The sequence below is a fragment of the Colius striatus genome, chromosome 2 (assembly GCF_028858725.1).
Source record: "Colius striatus isolate bColStr4 chromosome 2, bColStr4.1.hap1, whole genome shotgun sequence".
In the NCBI taxonomy this organism is placed as follows: Eukaryota; Metazoa; Chordata; class Aves; order Coliiformes; family Coliidae; genus Colius; species Colius striatus.
Window position 1 is genome coordinate 44,344,220 of NC_084760.1, and position 25,768 is coordinate 44,369,987.

Sequence of the window (25,768 nt, forward strand, 5' to 3'; positions counted from 1 at the left end):
CATCTGGCTCCCAGCCAGGGCTAAACCACAACAAGAACAACTGGAATGAGCAGCAGACAGTTAAAACATTGAAACATTTGAGAGTCACTGCACAGACTCAAGGGGCTGTGTCTTTCTGGCCACCCCAAATCATTCATCACTTTGCTTTGGCAGCTGAACAAAAGGCTTCAGCACAAACCAGCACCCTGTACCCCTGCTTTGAACAAGGAAGACCCAACAAGGATACACCTGCATAGGCTTTTATTAAAGTAGGCAACATCCACAACTTTTAGTATTTGAAAAAAATATTATTAACAAAGTTTTGGTTGGTTTTTTTTCTCCTGAAGAGGTAATGTAACAGCTACAATGCTCAAATGGCAGGAGAGAAGTCTCCGCCCAGAAGTTAAACTTCAGGCTGGTTACAAAAGTTCAGACTGGGTTTAATACGGAAAATACCATAACTTAAGTTACAACAGGAGCTAAAGATGAAAATGAGAGGTTGGAAAAAAAAATATAGGTATATGCACACACTGGTCACAGGTTGGAAACAAGAATTTCAGACAGGACTCAGACTCTGTAGACATCTCTAACCCCATGCCCTGGTTATCACCTCCTTGTTACCTCCACACAACTCTCAGTTGCAATACTGTTTACTTCAGATTTTGCAAAACAGAAGTTTCTGAAAAAGCTGCTTCTAAATGAAGCCAGTGACTTTTGGCAGGGAAAAAAAAGGAAATTCTAAGTGCCATAGATTTGAATTTGGCCTTCACAGCAACACCATACCCAAAGCTTCTGTGTAATGTGACAACCAAGGACAGTGTTGCAGAAGAACATTCTTGTTCCTTATTCCCCTTAGTGTTAACTGAAGCTATGAGCAAGGATAAGGGGAGCAGACCCCCTGACATTGAGTGAAGGAATGAAATGGGGTGCAGAGATTCCGTCTCAGGGAATGGAGGCAACGAGGAGTCCCCAGGGTCTGAATTAGGAGAGACTCAAATGGACAAGACATTTCAGTTCACATTAAAGTCCCTCATCTGGTGGCTCAGTGGAACAGTGCACTAGGAGATGATCCCATTTGGGCAGGGCAGAGGACAAAACCTGAGGCAGTCTTCTCGGTTAAGAATGGAGGGCCAACGTTGCTGACCCATTGGGCCAAATATTAACACTTGAGCAATGTGATAGTTACAACAGTGGCCAAAGCTTAAAGATTTGTCTTTCCAAAAATGTAAACAATATTTTTAAAAAGTAATATTTCAACAGGCCACAACCTCAGAGGTTTTTGAGCCTCAACACCAGGGAAACTTGTGCAATGCCAACAGATGAAACGGTGAGACACCAAACCAAGAGATACATGTTTAACAAACACTGAAAATCCCTGGGTTTCACCGCAGAATCTTCCTTTGGAGGTTACTTTCATGAGTAAAGATATTCCCTGCAGGATCCTCGACAGGGAGACAGAAATCTGGACCTGTCAGTTGCCCACTTACTGAGGAAACACCACAGGGTTACAGCGAGTGTAAGAGACTGGCAACGACCACAGTGTCAGCACAGAAAACACAGTAATAAAAAAGCCCCTTGAATGTGTTTGCCCACACAGGTTGTTGGAATGTGTAGGACGAAAAAAAAAAACAAACCAAAAGATATCAAGATTCATGTAGGGAATGGCCAGTCATTTTGAAGATGAAAGATCATTTTTTTCTTGGAAAAAAATAAATAAATCCAGAGTTCCCAGATGCTGTTTCTTAAGACACGCTGTAGCTAAAGTAGCTGATGGCTCAGAGTCACAGCCATAGAAACTGCTATTTTACCTAAAATGGCTGTCTCTCCAGTTTGTCATTTCTCAAAGCCTCTTAAGTAGCTTTTGAACAGACCTATCTTCCTCGTATGCATCTACTAACACTGCCTTGTTAATCCCAGAATCTCCCATGCACGAAACTCAATGAGCAGAGCAGCCCTTAACTGTAGCTAGGTGATAATGTCAGCTTCTGGGTCCCTCTCTAAAGAAAAATAAAAACAGAAAGCATTTGACAGTTCCACACAAACAGCATCTACAAATACACTTACAGTGCAGGTGGAAAATGTAGTGAACAGATTCCCAAGGGTGATACGACTCTACCGCAAGGCTTCATCATCAGCCTCCCCTTTACAACTTTCTCCGGGTGGTATGTCATCATGGTAGTACTGGCAAACAACCAAGACAACCAAAAGCAGTGCCAATTAACAATTAACCCATACCTGGGCATCACCTTCTTGAAATACACCCCAGACTCACAGCCACATAACAGCTCTTTGGGTTTCAGCTCTGCCTCTGAGGTTAAAGTGAAGGCAGCAGCACTTTGAAAGAACGGGACAAAGCTTAGCATGTGAACCCTGGGTTTTTAGAGCAGAATGAAAATTCAAATCCTGTTACTCTTCACATTAATAAGGATTACAAGAGTAATGCTGCTTTGTATGCCCTATGTATTAGAAAAAGTGTATGTTTATACAGCACTATATATACATATATATATAGGAACTATGGACCAAAGTTTGACTCCAAACTAGAATTGCAACAGCCTCTGCAATTTGGAAATGTGAAGTAGCTCTTCTGATCCCTCTTTTGTAAGGCAAAGAGTAGAGAGGATCATATCTTAACACGACCCAACATCCTCCACCAGGAAAATGAAAACTCTGTGTCACCTGGTGGGAGATGCCTGAAACACTGTGTTTGTCAGTACTGTCCCATGTTGTTTGCCAAAGAAGAGGTAGGCAGCAGGAATGATGGGAGAGGCAGCAGCCAGGAGTAAGTGCTTTTTTTTGTTGTATTTTTGGGGTTTTTTCCAGCTGCTGAAGTGTGAAAGTTCAAGAATTCTGTCCTGGGTGCTGTGCTTGGAGACAGTACCAGATGATGTTTATCTAATAGCATATACTCCAGCTACAGCATGTTTCTGCCCAACTCTAGTGCTACTGATGAAAATTAATAATTGACGTGCTCTAAGACTCAAGAAAATGATAAACTAATCTAGCCATTTCTTGCTGGTCCTCTCTGTGGAAATCTGGAAACATCTTACAAAGTATTTCAGTTAGCTTGAGCAATCCTGGAGTCAGACCCAAGGAAGCTGAACATTGTAGTCACCAACTCGGGGAGATCATAATCATGTTTCCAACCCCAATCCCTCCGGGCATTCCTGTCATCAAAGGTCATTGGCCAGTTGTCAGCTGCAGCGAAGAAAGAGAAGAAACAAGGAGCATGAGGTTGAAGGAAAAAAAAAAAGTCTTTAAACTTCAAGAGGTATCACCACTGGCCATTTGAACTGCTAAAGCTGAATTTCAAGTCCTAAAGCTTGTACAGGAGCAATTTGCAAATGCCTAAAAAGACAAGAAACTTTGGTTTGCAATTAACATGCAGCAATCTAATGGGTTGTTTTTTCCTCTCACTTACTGCCAAAGAAGCTGATACTTACCTATTTCCTGTCTGACTTTATCCACGTTGTAGGTCACCTGGAGCTCAGGAACATGCTTCTGCACCTCTTGTGCCAGCTCTTCAGGAGTGAAACTCATGGCACTGATGTTGTATGTCCTCATGCTCAGTGCCTCTGCAGGGGCCTCCATGACCTCCAGAGTCGCTTTCAAACAATCATCAATGTACATCATAGGGAGACGAGTGTCTGGCTTTAGATAGCACTGAAATTTGCCAGTCTTTATGGCATCATGGAAAATCTGGACAGCATAATCTGCAGAAAAGAGCAACGGATGGGTCTACTCACTTGCCTCAATCTGTTTTTCACTTCATGACAATAATCCTCAGACCACCCCCAAAGTCTCATGTCTAAACGCTGGCAGCAGAACTGTGTGTGATTTATGTTGTATTCCAAACTGTCCCAATGCTATTCTAGCATTTGCACACTGTGGCAAGACAGTAGAGGTTGAAAAGAGGATGGAGTGGACAAGAGTGCTGGAACACCATTGAAACAGCATCTCTACGCTGATGCTCTATACTGCCACAGATTAAATTTATGCAACCACATGAAAAATGACTGTACTGGCTCCTGTTTTTGCTGTTCCTGCCTGCAACACTGAGAAGCACAGGCAAGTGACTCACCAGTTGTTCCCCCCCCAGGAGGAGAGTCAGCAGATATGATTCCTGGGTACCGCAGGCAGCGGAAGTCCAGGCCGTACCGGTAGTGGTAGTACTGTGGAGGGAGAGAGGACAGAAACACAGCTGCACTCACGAGGAGAAGGCCACACAACTCACTGACTTCACAGCAAAAAAATCCACCACGGGAGGCAACCTTGATGGTGTGGCCAGCCCACGACAGGGACAGAAAGAAAAGGAACTACTGAGCGGCCTCCATTCCCTGCCAGGTAGCACATATCTCCCCACTCGCCCTTTTCTAGTTTATATCCCTGTCAGTAGATACGGACCCTTGACTGGCTTCTGACGTAGTGTCTAGAGCTAGTGTGCAGGGACTGAAAACTTCCAGGTCTGTGAGACCTTTCAGTCAATACAGCCTTCAGACCCGACACTGTACCCCACAAACCTCAAGTGGGAGGAAACTGTATGGAAAAACTTCAGCTTTAACAAAGTTACATTCATACACAACTACGAAGCTGGAAGAGAGCTGTACTTGTACAGACTCCCATCGCTTTGACGTCAGAGGGGTTTTTTTGGGAGGAGTGACCAAAAGTCACCATTGCTCAGGCTGGTTTCGCAAGGCTTTGTACACTGTCATTTACGCAATGCCACTTGTCTTGGCAGATGAGGCAGTGAGGCCAAAATCAAAGAACCAGGGAAAGAAATGATGCTGAAAATTAGATGTTTGCCAGCTTCCAATTCTTCATACTTTTTCCGACAAATCTCAGAAGTTATTTGTCCTTCAGAGCTGCCTCAGACTACTATTAAGTACTAAAGCCTGAAGGAAACAAAGAGGGAGAAAGATTCCTCCTGCAGTCAGGAATCTTACAAAAGCAGTGAAGTTCTCCCAGAACTTTCATGCAATAAACAAAATTTAAAATCCTCACTTCTCCCATGAGCTCTGCATGAACCTTGGAGACTCCGTAGATTGTCCTTGGTCTCTGAATACAGATATCAGGAGTTGGATCTCGAGGAGAGGTAGGTCCAAAGGCCCCAATAGTGCTTGGAACAAAGAGTCTCAAATTATGCTCAGCTGCAATATCCAGAACGTTGTGTAAACCTGGAGCAAATGACGGGATTTATCAGAACACACATGGCACTTTCTCAAGCCTCTGCAGGGGTCATGAACTTGAAACCCTTGCCACATACCAGTAATATTTACAGCTCTGGCCAGAGGCACGTTTGCTTCCCCGACAGCGCTGAGCAAAGCGCTGTAGTGGAAGAGCCAAGTGATCCGGTTATTCACCACAATCTCACGCAGATTCTTGTAGTCCAAGATATCCGCGAAGATAAAAGGGCCTGGAAGAAACGGAACCAGGGGGAAACAGGGTGAGAAGTTCAACATGACACTCAAACCGCTGCTTTCTGACCATGCCCCTGCAGAGGATTTGACTGCACAACTAGTGGCAGTGGGTGATAAATTAGTACATTTAATTTTAAAAAGTAAATGTGCAGGTTAACAGTTGGACTCAATGACCTTAAAGGTCTTTTCCAACTTCAATGATTCTCTGTATATAAGCAGCAGAAATGAAAGGAAGCTGCTACATTTACCTCAATCACAGAATGATGGGGGTTGGCAGGGTCCTGCAGAGCTCATCCAGCCCAACCCCCTGCTAAAGCAGGTTCCCCTTAATTGGGGGCCAGAGGAATGTGTCCAGGAAGGTTTGGAAACCTCCCAAGGAGGAGACTCCACACCCTTCCTGGGCAGCCTGGGCCAGGGGTCCCTCGTCTCAGCACCAAACAAGTTTGTGTTTAAGTGAACTTTTTGCACTCCAGCTTATGTCCATTACCTCTTGTCCTATCACTGGACACAACAGAAAAAAGCGTCGCCCCTTCTTTCTAAGATCCAAATCAACAGACTGGTGCAGGAACTCCTGCTTTATCCAGTCAACAGCATGAAAACAAAGAACATGTAGTGTACACTATTCAAATACCTAAATACATCATTAAACAGTAACAACGAAGAAAAACTTACACAAGTTCATAAAGAAAAATAAGACAATTCAAAACTTCCACTCAACATCCACATTATCGTAAAAATTGCCTGAACATGGAGAAATAAAGCACAAATTTCATTTCTAACCTCTCCCCTCCAAAAGAATAAATGATCCCTTTTTATATCAGGAGGGTAATAGGCAAGCTTAGCTTGACTCCACTAGTTATTCTGGTGAACAAAGTGGCAAAGCAACAGTGACAAAGTACAAAGAAAAATATTTAGAAAAAGAGAATAGTAGAAGACACCAACATCTTGGCAGCATTTCAAAGCAGGAAGGCATTATATACGAATTTCAAACAGCAACTTGTTCAGTTTAATCCACTTAGACTTTGGTAATTAGTTTATCAACATGACAGATAAAGTCAAGATTTTCTTTCAAGATGCTTCTGCAGTCACTTACCGCTATAAAAGACACTGTCCGCCGGCTTTCTAATGTCAGACAAGATCACATTGTTCTTCCCAAAGCGTTTCCTGTGCAGAAACACCCACGTGGCACAGTGAGACCACAGTCTTTCAGATAATTCATAAGTTTCTACGCTGCTATTTTGTTTCACAGGAGCAGTATCAGATGAACAATAGTCTCTGCAGTTAAATCAGCTATTGCATTTAAAAAAAACCTCCTCATCGATCCTTTAAATGCCAGCACAGCACCTTAGAAAATTAGTAAACTACTTCTAGCAGCAGTGGAAGATTGCATAAGGATAGAAAAATCTTTTAGAAATGGAAAATACTTGAGAAGAATGATTTTTCTACCCTCTTCTTTCTGAAAACTCTACCCAGAGATAATCTACTCCCCTGCAGACAACAAAAAGCTGCTGTAACTGCAGCTACTGTTCTAGTAAGAAAAGTAAATCCAACTGAGCAATCACTGCCTTGTGCTTTATTTAAGAGCAAGTGCAAGTCTGATGGCAATGGAAAACATTCCAGCCTTTCATTACTTGCATGGTTTTTAAGCATATCACAGGAATGGTAGAAAACATTCAACTGGTACCACGGTGTTTGGTCAGTGTAAATACTCTGCCACAAACAGAGCTCTGCTCAGAGGTGGATGTGGGCAACAGGGACCAGGGAGAATGCTCCAAGCATTTTGTACTTCTTGAAAAGATAACACGTGGAAGAATAAAAAAATGAGGCAGAGAAACAGAAAGAGCCAGAAGAAATACATGGTTGATTTACTCCATTTGCTGCCTCAGTTCATCTTTCCCCACATCATAAAAAAACCTCGACCTTGTATCCCAATCTTTATTTTTGCTTGTACTTTACTAAATAAGGCACCTTGTTCCTGAGGTTACTTAAGCCAGCAGTTGCAAAGCCCAACATTTGGGCAGTTAGCATTTTTTTCAAGTGGATGTCTGTACTTTCTTCTCTCCTGTAGTAGCTGTGTAAAATCACAGCCTCTGTCTCTCTATTAAGCACTCAAATCCAGCCTTATTTGGCCAGACCGAAAAAAGTGATAAAAAGAAAAGCTGACCACCTTCTGAGCATTCAGATTCTGAATACTCCCATTTAACTGGAAGCAAACTGAACTCAGTGGCTCTTCTTCCAGACAAAATTGTGTTATTTTGGGAACTGTGAGCAACGTACACACAGAAAGCACACCAGCAAACCTAAAGCAAGCAAAGGAGTGAAAAATAAAGAGATGGTGAAAATTTCAAGTTATTTACAAAAGTAAGAGGCAAAAAAGAACGCCATCATTACTAGGACTCTTTTATAAACAATTTTCCAGAAAAGTACTGCTTGCAGGAGTGATGGCTAAACCCTCAGTTCCTGAATTCCTCCCTAATAGCAAGTCAGAGAATCATAACATACCTCAGAAGCTTAGCAAGTCCCACTCCAAGTTGGCCAAGACCACCTAAAAGGCAATGCATAAGAGACAACAATCAGAAAAAGGGTGATATTAAAATACAGACTTCCATTATTGAATGTATCACATCAGAAAGTAGAACTATTTTTCTCAGCAAGTCCAAAAGCTTTTATGTTATATTTTATATATAATTATATTATATTATTATATACATTAGGAAGAACTTGTTCCTGGAGAGGGTTGTCAGCCCCTGTCCCAGGCTGCCCAGGGAGCTGGTGGAGTCCCCATCCCTGGAGCCATTGCAAAGCCGTGTAGCTGAGGTGCTGAGGGACATGGGTTAGCGATGGGTGGGGTGAGGGGAGGGGTTGGACTCAAGCATCTTAAAGGTCTTTTCCAACCAAAATAATTCAACAATTCTATATTTTTTCTCAAGGAAAACACAATGAACTGGTTTTAGTAGGTTTCTAGAATAAAAACGGTACGAAAGTTCACGTGGGACTCCAACATTATCACCATACGGGAAAGATGATTGCAATTCCAGAACTTTTGGAGTAGTTTTGGTTCCAGTATCTGCACGCTAGGGAGGGAGGACAGGAGTGAGGGATGCAATTGAGAAGCTGGAGCAGGAATACAGTTGTGGCAGGAATGCTGACCTGTAATGAGCACCCGAGGATGATCGGACTCAGCAAAAGAAATGGAGTGAAAACTGGCATCAGAGGCCACTTGGCGAGGCGAGACCCCAATGCATCGGACGGGCACGAGAGAAACCCCACAGCCACAGCCAGAGCTCTGGAGCAGCTGGCTGACAGCTTTGCTCACGTTCCTGACAACTGGCATCTTCCTCCTTCAGCTACGCTGTAAGAACAAGAGCAAAGGTGAGTCACAAACACCTCAACCAGATTCAAGGTTTTAAATGCTGCCTTTAGAAAGCTCTGAAGGGTTTCAGGGAAGGGAGATGCTATCCAAGTCCTTGCTGATGTGCCTACTGAGAGACATCTCTACTAGAAGCAGACTGTGAAGCAGTGTGAGTAGAAGTAATGCACTTGCCAGAGTGAGCTGAAGAAAATGTCCACAGCCCCAGCAGAGAGCCCAGTATAATGAACAGTGAGAATATATCTCAAGTTTAAGCCTAGTCATTAGAAACCACGATTTCAAGCACAAAAGGCAACAAATACAGCACTTAACAAGCTCAGCCACTGCGAATACACAGTTTCACTGTAGGTACTTCTGAGTGAAAGTTTTGTAGACTGCCCTGAAGAAGCAAAACTTCTCAGTATTGCATCAGCAAGATTCAGCTAAGCCAACACAGGCAGCAGTAAATCTCTTTTAAAGAGCATTGCTTTGCTCAAACTTAATGCACGTGATGGACAGTACCCAGGAAGCAAAGGAGCAGCAATCCTTTACTCAGGATTCATGAAAGTGTCCTAATTATTTCTGGTAAGAAAAGCCAATGATTTCCTCAGAATAACAAACTGTAGAAACACCTCTAAGTTACCCTGACCTACATGCAAGCTTGGCTATGTTTCTCACCAAATTCTTCATACTGGGGAAGGAAATGGAGAGGAGTGTATCCTGAATAAGTCACACATGCATCCACAAACAGTCTTTTCTGAGGTTCCAGTTTACTTCGTTCAAAATACAATTCCTAAGGCACAATCAACTAAATTCTTCCTTATCCCCTTCAAACAACTTGCAAGTCTTTTTCCTTGAGTTCTAGAATAAACAGATTCCCAGATTAAACTACATTTCAAAACTACTTTCTTGAGATTAACCTGTCAATCCTATGTGTTCTTGTAGCATGTATTATAGAGGGGAGCTGGGGAAAAGGAAGGCCACAAGAAGAAATCAGAGCAGCTAAGTGCTACAGGTGAATTTCAGCACTATCAATTTTAGCACACACAGAAAAGCAACTAAGTAATTAACGTGGCTGTTCCTTTCACTTATGGCAACACACAAGGCTGAAAATTTTCTGGTACTTTAGGGAGTCCTACTATTTAAACATGGAAGACATTGCTAAACTGCCTCTCATATGCTTTATAAGACAGCCCCCCCCCAAAAAGTGCATTATTAAAAAGTACTTTTTTATATTTAAACTGATCAAAGAGACTTATTCTGAGATGCATCTTTCCCTCACTGCCAACTTAGACTTGCTTGCTCACTTGTCTACTGCCTTGAGAAACAGGTCAATTAGTATCCTGATGAATTAGCCAAGCCTCTGCTGCACTTCACAGCCACAAACTCATTAGGAGGATCCATCTCCCTGATTAAAGATTTGACCTATTAAAGCTGCCTCTCTACTGTCACCATGCTAAGGTGGGTGTCAGGAGGTTGGGACATCCCTCTTTTCTATAGTAGATAGTAACGGGACAAGGGGTAATGGGACAAAGCTGGAACACAAAAAGTTCCACTTAAACATAAGAAAAAACTATTTCACTGTTCAGGTGATGGAGCCCTGGCACAGGCTGCCCAGGGAGGTTGTGGAGTCTCCTTCCTTGGAGGTCTTCAAGACCCTCCTGGACATGTTCCTATATGACCTGATCTAGGTGAACCTGCTTCTGCAGGGAGAGTGGACTAGATGGTCTCTAAAGGTCCCTTCCAACCCCTACCATTCTATGATTCTATGCTATAGAAGCAATCCCTCCCCTATCTTCTCCAGGTTTTGCAATTCCTTGTTATACACCAACCCTACAGCCTTATCATAGAATGGTAGGGGTTGGAAGGCACCTTTAGAGATCATCTGATCCAACCTCCCTGGCAAAGCGGGTCCAATACACCCTACAAAACTAGAGCAAACAAGCTATTCCCTGAGCACTGAAAGTGAAGAAGCCCCATTTCCTGAGGACAGTGATGGTATTATTCAGTCTGGAGGAGAGAAGGCTCTGGGGGGATATTATCAATGTGTAGGGAGAGTGCAAGGAGGACAGAGCCAGGCTCTTTCCAGTGGTGCCCAGTGCCAGGATCAGAGGTCATGTGTACACATCGAAACACAGGAGGTTAATCTGAACATCAGGAAACACTTTTTCACTGTGAGGGTGGCCCAAGCACTGGCACAGGCTGTCCAGGAAAACTGCAGAGTCTTCATCCTTTAAGATATTCAACAACCACTCATCTGACACGGATCTGTGTCACAGGTAGCCCTGCTTGAGCAGAGGGTTGGACAATATGAGTTCCCAAGGTCTCCTCCAATCAAGGCACTAATGAGATTTCTCCCCCTGCAACCCCACCTTCAAAAAAACAGATATGTTCTCGCCAATTTCGAGACTCGGACCCTATCAAGCTCCCTTGAAGTTAGCCAATAGGTGTAAAAACAGTTAGGTGTGCAGGGGAAGAAGGCAACAAGCAGACACGCCCAGAAAATTCAACCTCACAAGACATACTTCTCCCAAGGAAACCAATTTAAGAGTGTTAAAGGGCAGTTAGTCCTTTAAAGAGCCAGGATAGTCTCTTCTTGTTTCAGAATGAGACAGTAACAACTCCTAAAGCACTGAGAGAGACTCACTGGTCTCTGTTGCAGAAAATTTCCCCTTGAAGTACCTGAAAATGCATTTTGAGCTCTACAAAGAAAATGCAAACTAGTTGTTACTAAATATGCCACATTAGGATCAATTGGTTTCCCACCCACTGGACTGGTTTCTCCAAACATGCCTGGAGTGAAACCACAGAGGCTTAAGCTGAAAATTTACTTGCAAGTCCAGGATGACTCAAAAGAACAGTAAAGACATTTTGTACCACACTCTGAAAACCCTCAGGCTCACTGAGCAGCTCAGCTCTATGCACAAATCCCACCTATGACATGCTTTTGTTTCTATTTCAAATGGGTGAACAAAAAATAAAAAGGTACAACTAGCTATTAAATTCTAAAGTTGCCAACTAACGCACAAATATGTAAAGACATTAATAGTGTGCCTTAAAAACACTTTCCCAAAACAACCATGAGATAAAACATAATGATTTACTTGCAGAAGTAAATTGGACAGAAAAGATTGTTCTGCTAGATGAGAGTTTCCCATTTGAAGTAACTACAGCTAGATGGCTGCAGTTTAAAGAAATTGATCCATTTTAAATAACTAACAGCTCTGAAACCAAGAAGTATTCATTTAACTGGTGAGAAGAACCTTCAGTTTTGTGAGAGGTTTCTCTTTCTCACTATCCCAAAGAGGAATAATTCTGTACTGTTAGAAACTGCAGTGAAATAAAAAGGATACATATTTTTTTTAAAGCCTCATCCTGCCCATATTACCCTCTAACTAGTTTCTCAGTCACTGTATCAATCCAAACTGATGTTTGAAACTCTTTTGTTTTCTAGATCAAGTAAAAGCACAAAAGTTTCCCAACTTGGAGATATGGAAGTTATTCTCCCCACTCCACTAACTGAAATTAACCACCAATGCTGCTTTCAAGGATTAAGCAAGGCATGCTGTACTCACCTATCCCTCAGCTGGTGACTGAGCAGAAGCAGAATGGAGATGGCAATTTATAGGACACTGCCTCTTTCGAAAGCCAATCAAAACCTGACAGAAAGTAGGAGTTGTTCCACACCTTAAAAAAACAAAGGGAACAAAAAAACCCCAGGGTGCATGTGAGAGCAGCAGCAGCCAAGGATATCGTTTTGTTCGTATTTGCTTGGTTTTGAAACATCTGTAGCTCTGTGATAGGCAGAGGACTCTGAAGCTATCCAACTATCTCCTTTAACTACCAGAACCATGCAACTTGGGGTCATCTCTGAAGGGCATGTTTTAAACAAATTGGTTGCAGTGCAGAGGACTAGAAGTAAGCAAACCCACCTTCAAATGTGAAGCAATAATCTCTCTTGGACAGCAGGAAATGTCTGAGGTTTGTAAGGAGAAGGAAAAGGGAGTAGAAAGAAATGGGTGCATAAAATAACATTTAGCTGCCATTAACATTAACTGCCAGCTGCTGTTCCTTTGCAAGAGTTATATAAGAAGCAAGCACCTGCTGCTCATGTAAAAGACAAAAACATGTTTATAGAAGTCAGTAATTTCTTACATATTAGTTATTAACAGAACATTACAGCGATAAGAGAGATAAGAGACTCCTGGGTTTGGTCTGGAAAAATCCCACAACAGTAAGCTTGAAAGAAAATGGGAAAGAGAGAGGAAAGAGAGGTCAGGACCAAACCCCAAATCTCCCATAGCACTTCTGGGGGCTGCACAGCTGCTGAGATGCTACCGGATGCTCCTCCACAGACCTAACCAAAGAAGTCCAAAACTCACTTCTTTCAAAGTTAAGATACTCTCTAGAATAGAGGTTTCATGGATTCCCAACCACTAGTCCTTTCAAAACAGCCATTGTCCTCAGGCTTGTGGTCCACACACCAACGCACTAAACTCAAAGCTACCGGTTCTCAACTCAACATTTGTCTCCAAAACCACACAAGTTTCTGCTTCAGACATGAAAATGGTTTTATGCACTGGAAAGTTCCTCTACTTCTTCCAACTGTATCAAGAAGAACTTGAATGGAAAGACTCTGCCCACCTTGAGCATCCAGAAGATGAAGCACATTGCCTGTCCCACATGAAAACCTTATTCCTCACAGTGCCCAAGTGCTGCTGACTGGAAAGTCCATCAGATCACTCCATTTGGGAGCCCTCAAGTTGTAACAACTAAGGGATAGTTTCAGCTCAACCAACAATTCCTGCAGCCTGGATAGCTGCACAGACAAGCCCTCACATGTTGGCACTTCCTCTAGTTTGGAGAGCCTCAAACCGATGTGAAGGGACACTTTGTCCCTTCCCCGTGTCTCTGACATGGTGGATGTGCCAGTGTAGGGCAGCAGAGTGGCCAGGTTTGCGCTGTTCTCTCTGGCCGGCAACGGTTGGCTTATCTCCCTTAAAATAACCTTGACACATCACATATGAACCTCAGCAGCTCATTTAGCAGTGGTGACGCTCGATGGCAGGATGCCACAGCCCTCACAAAGAAATGATGCCTGCCTCAAATTCCCGAAACCTGACCTCGGCAAACAAACGGGAAAAAAAAGGTGAGATTGCAGCTGCACTGAAGAGCGTAAGGCTCTGGGAGCGGGTAAGAGGGAAGATCTGCTTTACACCGGGACCCGCACGGATGATGCGGAGCGGATGGCGCGAGTCAGCCGAACGAGGAAAAGCCGCAAGTCGCGGTCAGGTCTCTGGTGACAAGGGCCATGAAACGGCGTGAGGACCGAAGCGCCGCGTCCACCCCCAGCGCCAGGAGCAGCCGGGGGAGCGGGGGAGAGAGGCCCCGTCCCGCCCAGGGCTCCCCGCCCCCATCGACCGAGAACCGGCGCCTCGCTCCCCTCCCCCACTTCATTCATTCACTCATTCATTCATTCGGCCCCGCGGCGGGGAGGGGCCGGCTCCGCTACCCCCGCGGCGCAGACCGAGAACCTCGCTCCCGCCCCACGGCTCGCTCCCGCTGCCGCCGCCCCTAAGCCCCGCGCTCACCAGCAGGACCCGCCGCGCTCCCGCTGCTGCCGCCGCCTCCGCTCGGCCCCAGGGGCGGTGGGGCGCGGGGCGGGGCTGGAGACAGGCGTCACCTCCTGCCGAGGGGGAGATGGGGAGAGCTGTCGTCATACCAGGGGGGCCGGCCTTCCCCCATAAGCGGAGCCCGGTGGGCGCGGCGCTGGGGAGACAGCAAGGATGCACGAGGTGCCGGGTAGAATCAGAGAGGAATCAGTCATTGCTTTCGGAAAAGACCTTTAAGATCATCAGGTCCAACCCCTTCCCTCACAGTGCCAAGCCCACCACTAACCCATGTCCCTCGGCACCTCAGCTACACGGCTTTGCAATAGCTCCAGGGATGGGGACTCCACCAGCTCCCTGGGCAGCCTGGGACAGGGGCTGACAACCCTCTCAGGGAAACAGTTCTTCCTCATCCTACCTAATCTAAATGTCCCCTGGTGCAACTTGAGGCTGCTTCCTCTTGTCATATCGCTCATTAATGGAGAGAAGAGACCAACCCCGTACCTCACTACCGCCTCTTGTCAGGGAGTTGTAGAGAGTGATGATGTCTCCCCTCAGGCTCCTGTTGTCCAGGCTGAACACCCCCAGGGCCCTCAGCCTCTCCCCAGCACACTTGTGCTCCAGCCCCTTCCCCAGCTCCGCTGCCCGGCTCTGGACACGCTGTGGCCCCTCAGTGTCCCTCTGGCAGTGAGGGGCCCAACACTGAACACAGCACTCGAGCTGCGGCCTCACCAGGGCCCAGCACAGGGGACGGCCACTGCCCTGGGCCTGCTGCCACACCACTGCTGATACAAGCCAGGGGGCCACTGGCCTTCTTGCCCACCTGGGCACGCTGCTGCCTCATCTTCAGCCAATCAACTCCCCTAGGCTTTCCACCTGACAGCTTTCCAGTCACTCTCCCCCAGGCCTGGAGCGTTGCAGGTGCACCAGTACAGAGGTCTGAGGCAAGGTGAGCCATTGTGGCCCCTTCGCAAATGCCACTGAAAATAGTACTTCTAACTGCAGAGCATCCTCCGTATTAGGCTGTGAGGTAAGAATGTTGCAAAGCCTGTCTGACTGTGAAAAGGGCAGGACTAATTCAAGATCTGATGAAGAAACTTCTTATGGGGATTGGGTGACCTGTTGCTCAACTCCTTCAGCAGGATTCAGCTGCTGTTCTCCCTCTTGGTGAGAAGGACCGTAAACCAGTGTATTTTGCCCAAGAAAATTTTCAATTATACAACTGCTGAGGAAGGCATAGTAAAATGCTGAGTTCTTCCAGATTTGTGTACTTGGGAATAAAACTGTTCAATGATCAACATACACGTGGAAAATTCCTCTACCTCCAAGCAGGAATTCATACAGAGGTTCAAGAGTAGGTTCATTTATCAGAGTTAAAAGGAACTTCATCATGAAGAAGATAGAAGGGGAAAGTCCTCTAAGACCATGTTAACTGTCTTCTCTGGTAATTAATGGCAGAACAGTGATGGCAAGACTTTGGGAATAAATAAATTATGAGACATTTGCCTTTCTACAAGGAGGAAGATGGAAAAGCGAAAGATGGAAGGTGTTTTATATCCCCTCTTCCCCTCTGTGAACGGTTTATGGTCTGTTTATGGGCAGAAATTGGTCAAGACAGAAATACTGTCTGCAAAACTGTGAAATACAATCAGTAACATTTCAAACAGATATGTTGAAGTGTGATATCTGGGACAAAGGGGGAAAAGGTTGGCTTGCCTTCTTCAGTACCTACAAACACACAAAATAAGTACTGCTAAGAGTGTTTGAGGGTAAACATGACTCAAGCACTAATCATTTTTAAAACAGAAACGGATAAGCTCAACACCACTCAAAAATGACTCCATTGCAGGAATAACCATCAAATGAGTCCAGGCAACAGAACAGACCCATTCATATGGAGTTAATGCACTCAGTGTTCTGCATTTTTAATAAATGGCCTTGAAAAACTGCATTTTTAATAAAGAGGTCCTCATCTGCTCTTTGTGGCTAGGCAGGTATTGCTCGTCACTCAGTGAACTGAACTAGGAACACAAAAACAACCGCAGCAGGTCAAGCAAAGATCATCCTCATCCAGTTTTCTTGTCTCTGACAGCAGCTTGTCCCCCACCACACTCTCATGGACCTCTGTGGTCTACAGCTGAAGGTCTTTCTGAACCAGACATGCTATCTCCATGTTCCATATATTTACAGTCACACATCATTAAAGTTCTTCTCTTCCACAAACTCACTCATATTCTTTTCAAACCTGGGTAAGCTTGCAGCATCCACACTGGATAATCTACCTGCATCATATATAACTTTGTGCCCTCTAATTATATGTAGCTACACGGTTACATAACCATCCCCAACCTGCCTGCCAAGGGCTGAAATTCATAAGTAGGAGAAAAGCTAATCTTATCTCCAAAGCCTTTGTTTTTCAAGATTGCTTGGGGAGTTAATGTTGGTTTTGGCTGTGAAAGATAGAAGTGTTTGGAATATGGGGGCAGGGGGCAGTGGGAGGTGGTAGAAAGTAGTAACGTTCTTTACTAGAAGTACAGCTCAGCAGAAGAAAAAGGAGGAGAAAGGTCTGGAGCTGTGGAAGCTGTTTATATAAATGCTGCCGGCAAGGAGAAGACTTATAAGGATCAGCTCAGGGAAAGGAGGATTCAAGCAGCTTCTGTCTGAAAGCAGGCACTGCTGACTGCATCCTCTGTTTCAGACTTGCTGTGGTCCATCAAATCAATGATCCATCAAACACAGCCTCCTGTTTGCCAGCAGCTTGTCTCCTTTGTCCTTCAGAGGACATCCTACTGATGCATATAGGCACAATTTTCCACTGAGAAGAGGAACAACACATGAGCTTTCCCTGCCGGCAGCACCTTATGCTGTCAGGAGTCACCTCCTCCCTCAGCCAGAAAGCAGGAGAACCTCAAATTAGGAGTGGGATTCCCATATTGAGCCCTGCTTCCCTGGCTGCACAAACCTGGCACATCAACAAGCTGCTCAGAGTTTTAGAAAGTGTGACACAGGATCAGATTTAAGTCCAGGCCCTTTGCACAAACTGCTCTAGGCTCTCTAATCCCTCCTGGTTGCTCATTAAAAACTTCCTGCTACACACAGCTTTACCAGTTGTCTGGGATAATCAGGACTGCCTGAACTGCATCAAACCACGCCATGTTACTGGGTTTCTGCAGTTTTGGCCAAGTAAGGCCCTCCTTTAGAAGGATGTTCTGCCTGTAAGCCCTAAGAAACGTGCAATGTTGTCCTTGCTGCCTGCATAGGGTGTTTCGGTATTATCAGATTGATCCGGGGAGTGTCTGCCTGTCAGCCCCTAACACAGGGGCTGTCTTCAGTGGGCTGTCTGCAATCAAGAACAGTCCATTCAGGACATTCCCTCTAAGGAGCCCAGGCAGAGGCCAGCTGGTGCTGGGGAGGGCAAGTACAACAGATGAGGGCAACACATTGTATGTGGTGGGCTGAGAAACAGGAGACTCATAGCCCTAAGGCTGACAAAGGAGCACAGAGAAGTTAAAAAGAGATTGAGTGAAGGAGAACACTGGAGGAAACGGGAAGAATTAGTGTATGGAGGCCCCTGCTGTGTGCACTCACTTCTCTCTGGAGACTCAACAGCCTTTGCAGGGGAGTTCACCACAGGCTTCACTTACCAGCTTTCCTGTTAGGCTAGCAGTTGGAGAGGGACCACCAGGGATCCTGGTGTCTGATGTAACACAGCTCCTTTGTGCAATCCCAGGCCAGCAGGCACTCACAGGGGGAATTTCTGGGCCCTCATTTTACCCCCAAGGGAGCCCTTTGCTCAGCACAAACAGCTTTGGAGGACATGGGAAGGGGAGACAGGATTGCATTTTATTTCAGATGACTCGTCAGCTCACAGGACGCATTCTCATGGCAGACATCCAAAAATGTTGAACCTAAGTTATTAACCCATGAAGCATTCAGCCTTGCACTCTTCTCCTATATTTGAATTCACCAAAACAGCATAAAAAGAAATGTCTCAAATGGAAAATGCAATCCCATCCCAGCTCAATATACCTGAGAGTAAATGGATTTCCTTTCTAAGACTATGATGTTTTCACTTGTAGAGTCTAACAGTATGTAACTGTTTAAGTCAGCCTTACCCCAGAGTCTCATTGGAGTCCTTGCTACTTGGTGGACATGCAGCTCCACCAACTTTATTGTTCACGCGACCTCCTACTTAGAAGAGCAAGTGAATTGATAGGATGAGTTTTCGTCTTGGAATGGATATGCCCATCTCCTGTGCAAAATCAGCCAGCAGATTCTCTCATGATATACTAGAAGCTGGAAGGGAGTTTGCTGAGCAGCTGCCAGCTGGGACTGTAAACACGTGTGCACCGAGAGTCTGTATCTCAAGCCTTGAATCATGGTGTTACAGCTGTCAGGCCATGCAGATAGCACAAACACAATGATTCCTACAGTCTCTGTTCCAGCAAAGATTCTCTTGACTGAATAAAGTCCTCCCTACACTGGTTTCTGCACCTCAGACCAAGCAGGTGGCTTATTCTGCTGGGCTGAGGCCTCAGTCAGCGAAGTTACACAATTAGGACTTTGCATATGCATGAGGCTGGCCTTGATGGGGAAGGGGGACCCATCTCCTTGTATTGTACTTTTTAGGAAGCAAAACCTTGCACAGAAATACTGTAAAACCTAACAGGTCTGACCCTGCCACTGGACTGGTGACCTCAGTAGGAGTGAGAAAGGTAGCAACCACAGTCTAAGGAAGGGAGCTGCTCATGTAGGAAAGCCACTGAAAGGATGCAGTCAAGAAAGGCAGCAGAGAATGTTGGAAATGCAAAGGTGATGATTAGCAACTGAAAGATCACTTAGGGACAACAGCCCTCCCCAGTGTCTGGACAGTCAAGGACCTGGTGATATAGCCTAGGAAAGCTAATCCTATCTGTAATGAGCTGCAGTCCTGACCAGGAGCGTGGATCGGGACTCCACCACTTCCCTGGGCAGCCGATGACAGTGTCTAACAACCCTCTCAGGGAAAAAGTTCTTCCTCAGCTCCAATCTAAACTTCCCCTGGGACAACTTGAAGCTGTTTCCTCTTGTCCTGTCACTCGTTACTTGGGAGAAGAGACCGACCCTCATCTCACCACAACCTCCTGTCAGGGAGTTGTAGAGAGTAGCCACAAAGAGTCACCAAGGAGGGAGATTGAACTTTGATGACAACTCAGTCACACAGAATGTGAAAAGAAGAAACATCTTCTGTCTGTGGCACTGAACTGGTTTAACCCTGACGTTCATCATCCCCAACAGGTCTGACACAGGCTGTTCTTATGCACAAGAAGGTGTCACATCGTGTTGGCAGGCAAAGGAAAACCTCATCCTGATCAAAGTCAGTTGTAATCTTCCCTCTATGAGTGACTGGCATTGCTTTTGTACCCAAACACACTGGAGGAGAACAGATGAGGAAGATTTTATTTAGAAGCCATTCTTGTTAATGAAAAGAATGAGCTTGATGCTCTTTGGTTCACTTAGATTTGCCTTCTCTTTTTATTGTTTTTTGGATGTTTTCTTAGAACAAGAGGTGAAGCACTGGGTGAACCACGGATGCCACCTGTCATCATTCCAGTTCTTGTGAGCTCTTGCAAATTGAACACACAGGTGTTAGCCCTTCAGGTAGGCTGAGAAGGAGGCATGCTTCTGCTGATAGCATCTTTCAGCCTGGCTGTTAAACACCCTGTGGAAGATCACTGCCTGAAAGGTAACATTTTCTCTAGGCAGGCTGGTCAGAGAAGGCAGGAGTTTCTGCAGCAGGTTTTACTCCAGCACTGGGTGCAAACATCTTGGGGGCTGCAGTGGCTGCTGTCACATTTCTCTGTGTAAAGGGAGCGTACTGGGATAAATCCTTCAGTGCTCCCCAGGTGCTTTTGTGTTGCTACCTTATAATCAACATCTTTTAGGGAACACAGGATAGCAATTCTGCAAGGGCACCTCCCCTTGGAGACAGACAGCTCTCCCACAGTGCAAGACAAAGGAATACAGCTAATGCACTGATGGCAGACGCTTCATCTGGTTTCTTTTATATGCACAGTGCTGATTTCCACTCTCCTTGTGACTGGTTTTACAAGAGAGATGAGGCACAATTAATTATAGCCCAGAACAATAAGAATTATCAAAAAAATGGGGAAAAGGGAAGGGAATAGAGACAGTTCTGTGAAGAGCAGAAGTGGTTGAAGGAGACAAAGGGCTGATATTACAGTGCAAAGCACCACCACCAAAAAAAAAAAAAAAACACCCAAACCAGACCTAAAATATATTGATTTCAAAGCCACATGCTCAAATAACAGCAATTATTAGGACAAACTTTCAGCTGTTAAGGAAGTCCTGGAAAAGATCATTTGGGGAGGGAGTGGAGTTTCTTTTACTAAGAGATTTAAAAGCAGGTTAGGTAAACCCCAGAAGCAAAGATGTACATTTAGTCGATCTTGTCTCAGGGCAAAGAGAGAGGCTTCATGACCTCCTCTCTTCAGATTTAGCATCTGAATCTCTCCCCATTGCTTGCTACTTCTGCAGCTCTGAAGCCTTTGTGGTTTAGCTCTGTTTGCACCTGTAGAACTGTTTATGATTTTTTTTAATATCCAAAAAAACATACAAAATACCAAGGGAACAGTTGTTTTTCCCGAGATATCCTACCAAAAAGGCCACTGATTCGAGTTCTGAAGGTTATAGAGTCCTCAGGAAGCCCTGGTCTGCACTACAGCCACCAATAAGGTATTCCTAGATCTCAGAAAGAGATGTCTTTTGGTCACTTGTCTTTTGGTTCATTTGGTCACTCATACATGCCCATTTATGCTCTGTCTTGCAGCACCACATCTAAGCAGTAAAAATGGATGACAGTTACATCCCAAATATCATGTAACAAGCCAGGCAGGGAAAAATCAGGCCCTAAGTCACGCCCTTCATGAACACTTGTCTGTACAAAGGCCATAATATTGCTAAGAAATCCACAGCAAGTTGATGCTTGCCTGTAAGCAAGGTTTTCACACCTCAGAGGGGATACACAGAGCTCTCAAGGGGCAGGCAGGTGCTCTAATTCAAAGTGACTGCCTTCATTTTTGCTGACTTCCCCAGTTTTCTAGCAGAGCTCCTGTAGCACACTGAGAACATCTCACGGAAGGCTCAGAACCGAAACAAGTCCCAAACCAATCTCCCTTCCCAGCTTCTGTAAAGACCAAAGACATGAGCAATCAAAATCAAAGGCAGAAGTGAAATGTTATATACCCTCAGCAGCTGATTTTGCAGAATTATATCCAGTCACAGTGTCTGGGGTGTGCCCAGCATCCATTTTTTCTCCCTTCTTTACTGGCCTTAACAGTACATGTTTCCACACATGGATTCAGTTTCAAGGAGGCTATGGAAACAAGTTGCATAATTAGTCCAACTAATGACAAGGACAAATTTCCAGGTTAAGCAGGAGCAGAGTACCAAACAGCTCTCACGACAGTAGAAGAGAGCTTGTTCACAATAAGTCTACTCTGTCCAGTAATCTTGGCCTGCTTTCCTGAAGGTCTATATCCTTCTAAACACCACACAACCTGGTATGAAAACAAACTCATACAGGTCTCTGAAGTGAGTAGATGTTGCAATACAGTAAGGGTTAAGGAATATACCCCATGAGACATGAAAACCAGACTTATATTAAGAGTTCAGATGCCTCACACCAAGTTTATCACACACCACAAAGAACAATGGTCATTAATGCAAGGAATTCAATTGTCTTCCTCTATCAAAGTTCTTCTGGATCTGGCCTTCCAAGATGATAGCTGGGATACCCGATGTAGTATACCCCAAAACACAGTGAGGTTTCAAGCCCCATTAGAAAGGGGAGACTTCAATGGAAAGGATTTTCCAATCCAAATAGTGTCCATCTGAAGCTGTCAGCACTGCTTTACCACTCCAAAGTAACTACTGGAGGTGTTGGAATGCTCAGCTGAGTGGAAGCAGGTCACCATAGCAGCCTTTGGGATCACCCAGTGATGCCAGGGAGCAGAAGGTTTGAAACCACAGAATGCAAACCAGAAGGTTTGGGGAAAAAACCCCCCATCTTTGTGACACGTTTTTTGTAACTTAAGTTCACTGTCAGTGCAATGATGCATCTTCCTAAGAAGCTCAGAAACCAGAGAAATGGGAAGTGACCATCTGGTCCAAAAGCAGTGGTCTACTGTAGTGGCTCCCTTTCCTTGGAGTGCTGATGAGTTAGAGTTCCTGGAAAAAGGCATCAGTACATACAATCTTTTAACCTAGTAAGCACACAACTACTAGATCAATAGGGCATTGTGCAGGGGTTCTTCTTTGTTATGCGAGATGGGAGTGACCAGACACCAATATGATGCGCATTAGCTCCATTTTATTGTCACATAATCATCACTTATATACCTTTTTCAAATGCTGTGTATGTGCTACAATTCATGACAATTAGTTAATACTAAGGATCACATGCTATGCATAAGGCCTCAAAGTTTCCTTTTTGTAACAACTTAGACACCAACCTCATTGTGTTAAAACACCGTCCTTATTGTACTTAAAACATCAACCTTATGGTGCTTAAAATATCACCCCATCTGTTTGTCCTTCAGTTAGTCTTCTCCACCACTAGACTATGTTTATGCTTACCTTACATTTACCTAACTTTATCCTATTGTTAGTTACATATGTTGCAATTTGTTAGTCAGGTGCATGCAATCACACAATACATAATTGAATGCTCTATTCAATCTTCTAACAATGCTTAGTTTATTGCTCTGTCCTGTCTTCTTGCTTTGACCTTGCCTCTATTACAGTCTACAGTTTTGGTGTCCTCCTTTCTCAAGCTTGCTGTCACATAGGCATTCCTTTCTCTGCAGCCAAAGGGGATTCAAAGACGAACTGCTGACTTTCCCTGTCTTTGTCTAATTCCATAACATTCGTTATAGCCCAGGCCCCGACCTCAGTGAATACAATCTTTTATAATCACAATCTACATTTATTTAATAGGAAAAGCTCTGCATCATCCCATTCCTTTCCTTACAGACAGTTGGACAGGAATGCCAAGGGCATCCACTAACTTCAGCCAGCAGAGCTGAAGATGCAGTTGCTCATAGTGCCAGGATAACATCACAGGCTCTATGTAGACACTTTCTTCTGTGGTGTTCAGTGCCAGGACAAGGGGTAACGGGCACAAGCAGGAACCCAGCAAGTGCCAGTGGCACAGGAGGAGAAACTTGTTCGGTGTTGAAGGAGCCCTGGCCCAGGCTGCCCAGGGAGGGTTTGGAGGCTCCTTCTCGGGAGGTTTCCAAACCAGCCTGGACACGTTCCTGTGCCCCCTGATCGAAGGGAACCTGCTTTAGCAGGTGCTTGGGCAGGACGAGCTCTGCAGGGCCCTGTCAACCCCCACCATTCTATGATTCTGTGAAAACAGCCTCAGTAATTAGCAGAAGCACATAGTATTGCTGTGCAGAGAAGAACCCAATTCTTCTGCTCTTACGGTAAAAAGAGGTCGGGTTCATCAGCATGGCAGAAGCACTGAACACCACAGGGAAGTAATACAGCACTGCCCCAGTGGAGCACTCTGGGACAAGACAGATGAAAGGTCACCTCCATCTTCCCAAGAGATGGAGAATTGTTGAACACCAAATAGCAGCCTTGAAAAACTGAATACTCAGAAACCACTTCTCCGTGAAATATTCGGATGCTCATGACTCCATCAGCATTGTTTCTTCCTCCTCTCTTCCTACTGCCACAGCTGGCAAAGAAGCCGCCTTCGGTAGAGCTGGCTGAGGCCAGTTACAGCCTAAGAGGATGTGCCACTTGTTAGGATCTTTTTCTGGAAGGGAACAAGGAAAAGGAGGAAAATCCTGTAATCAAGTTGAAGCCACTTTCCCAGCTCTGTTTACCAAGTGCATTCGCAAAATAGACTGTAGAGAATAGTGGGCTTACAAAAAGGGCTGAGGTTTCATTTGGTAATGTAATATAAAGCTTCTTCGCCAAAGGCTCAAACCCTGTTAAGTCTATGACTTGCCAGATCTGGGAGTAGGTGGCACAACTGCTCATTGTAGCTCAGTTTGGTCCAGGGAGCCACTGGGTTTCATTGGTCTTGAGGAGTGTAACCTCCATGGATTGACCTGAGAAAACCCTGCTAAAAATATATCGCTATACGTTACGAAATCTATAAGGTCTCGTGGACTTAAAGCTCTCATCTCTGAAGTGCTCTGTTTAATTAACCTCAAAACTTGCACTCTAAAATAAAGCTGACTTTTGGCAGAAGGCCTTGGAGGGAAAATTCAAGACAGAAAAGTTAAAATGCATTTAAAATGAAACTCAAAATGGCCATCTCTGCAAAACTGAGCCACTATCACAGCTGCAAAATCATTTATCAAGTGCTAGGAGCATGCCCGATGCTTCCAAGAACAGGCAGACACCTTTCCCACAGACTCACCAGCCTTTCCCAGCTGTTACAACTGAGCAGAGGAGCCAGCAGTAGCGTGCAGAATGTCAGTGAAAAATCAGCTAAAGGAATTCTTGTCTTTGCTTGAGGGTAATAAGGCTTCGCATTGCAAGCTAGGGAGAGGCAAAAGCATTTAAGAATTCTTCTTACCATACTGAATTATTAGATCACCTTCGTAATCTAGCAGGAAGAGTCTAAAAAGTTTCCTGTTGAAGCTTAATAGTCTTATTGTTTCAATAAAGGCAGGTTATTCCTCCCTCTTATTTGATGTGTCTCACGCAACGGGTGCTGCAGATTCTTCCCTTAACAGTGAAATCCCCTCTAGGGGTGGTGATGAATTCCAATTTTTTTTTTTTTTTACAAAATCAATTAGTACCATTTTTCCTGTCATTCCTGCAGGCTGTGACATTTTTCCATCCCCTGCACTGGCACTATGAGGCTTATTGGAATGGGGAAGGGAACTGTGTGCTGCCTTCAGCACTTTATTTATCCACAGCTTTTAGTTGGAGCAAGGTACAAACATACATCAGTGTATGCTTTAGTGAAAAACAACAGCTTGCCAACTCAAGCAGGTTGGGAATTTTCCATCCACAGAAAGAGCAATCTCAGGAAGAAAAAAAAATATTCAAAAAATTGTCCTTGGGGAAAAAAAGGGGGGATTTTGCCGAAATTGTTCCATTTTCCTTTCATTCTCCTAAAATTGAAAGTGAGCATTTTCTTGAACTAAATCCAGAGTGTTTCAAGTCATCTCAGCACTCGGGTGCATGACTTGAGGCCACTGTTTGCCTGCTGAGACTGCAGCTTTGGGTGCCATCCACCCGTGGCCTTTCCAAAACAAACAGCAGAGCCAAGAGCTTGACCACCGAGTCCCAAAGGGAACGTAGATTGAAGTGACCATTTGCACAGGATGGCTCCAGATCAGTATTAAACATGACAACTCAGATATACCTTCTGCCTCAAGAAGAAT

At 44.7% G+C, this 25,768-nt stretch overlaps 1 protein-coding gene across 1 annotated transcript; it reads right to left on the reverse strand.

Annotated features, from left to right (window-relative positions):
* Positions 1–235: 235 nt before the first annotated feature.
* LOC104553541 (L-threonine 3-dehydrogenase, mitochondrial) lies at positions 236–12,412 on the reverse strand. Its single transcript, XM_061989809.1, has 9 exons — positions 12,321–12,412; positions 8,547–8,748; positions 7,899–7,941; positions 6,490–6,560; positions 5,243–5,392; positions 4,981–5,153; positions 4,061–4,151; positions 3,423–3,692; positions 236–3,177 (listed from the first exon to the last, which is right to left on the reverse strand). The coding sequence occupies exons 2-9, from the start codon at positions 8,728–8,730 to the stop codon at positions 3,038–3,040; spliced, it is 1,122 nt and encodes a 373-aa protein (XP_061845793.1). The 5' UTR covers positions 8,731–8,748; positions 12,321–12,412; the 3' UTR covers positions 236–3,037.
* Positions 12,413–25,768: the final 13,356 nt, after the last annotated feature.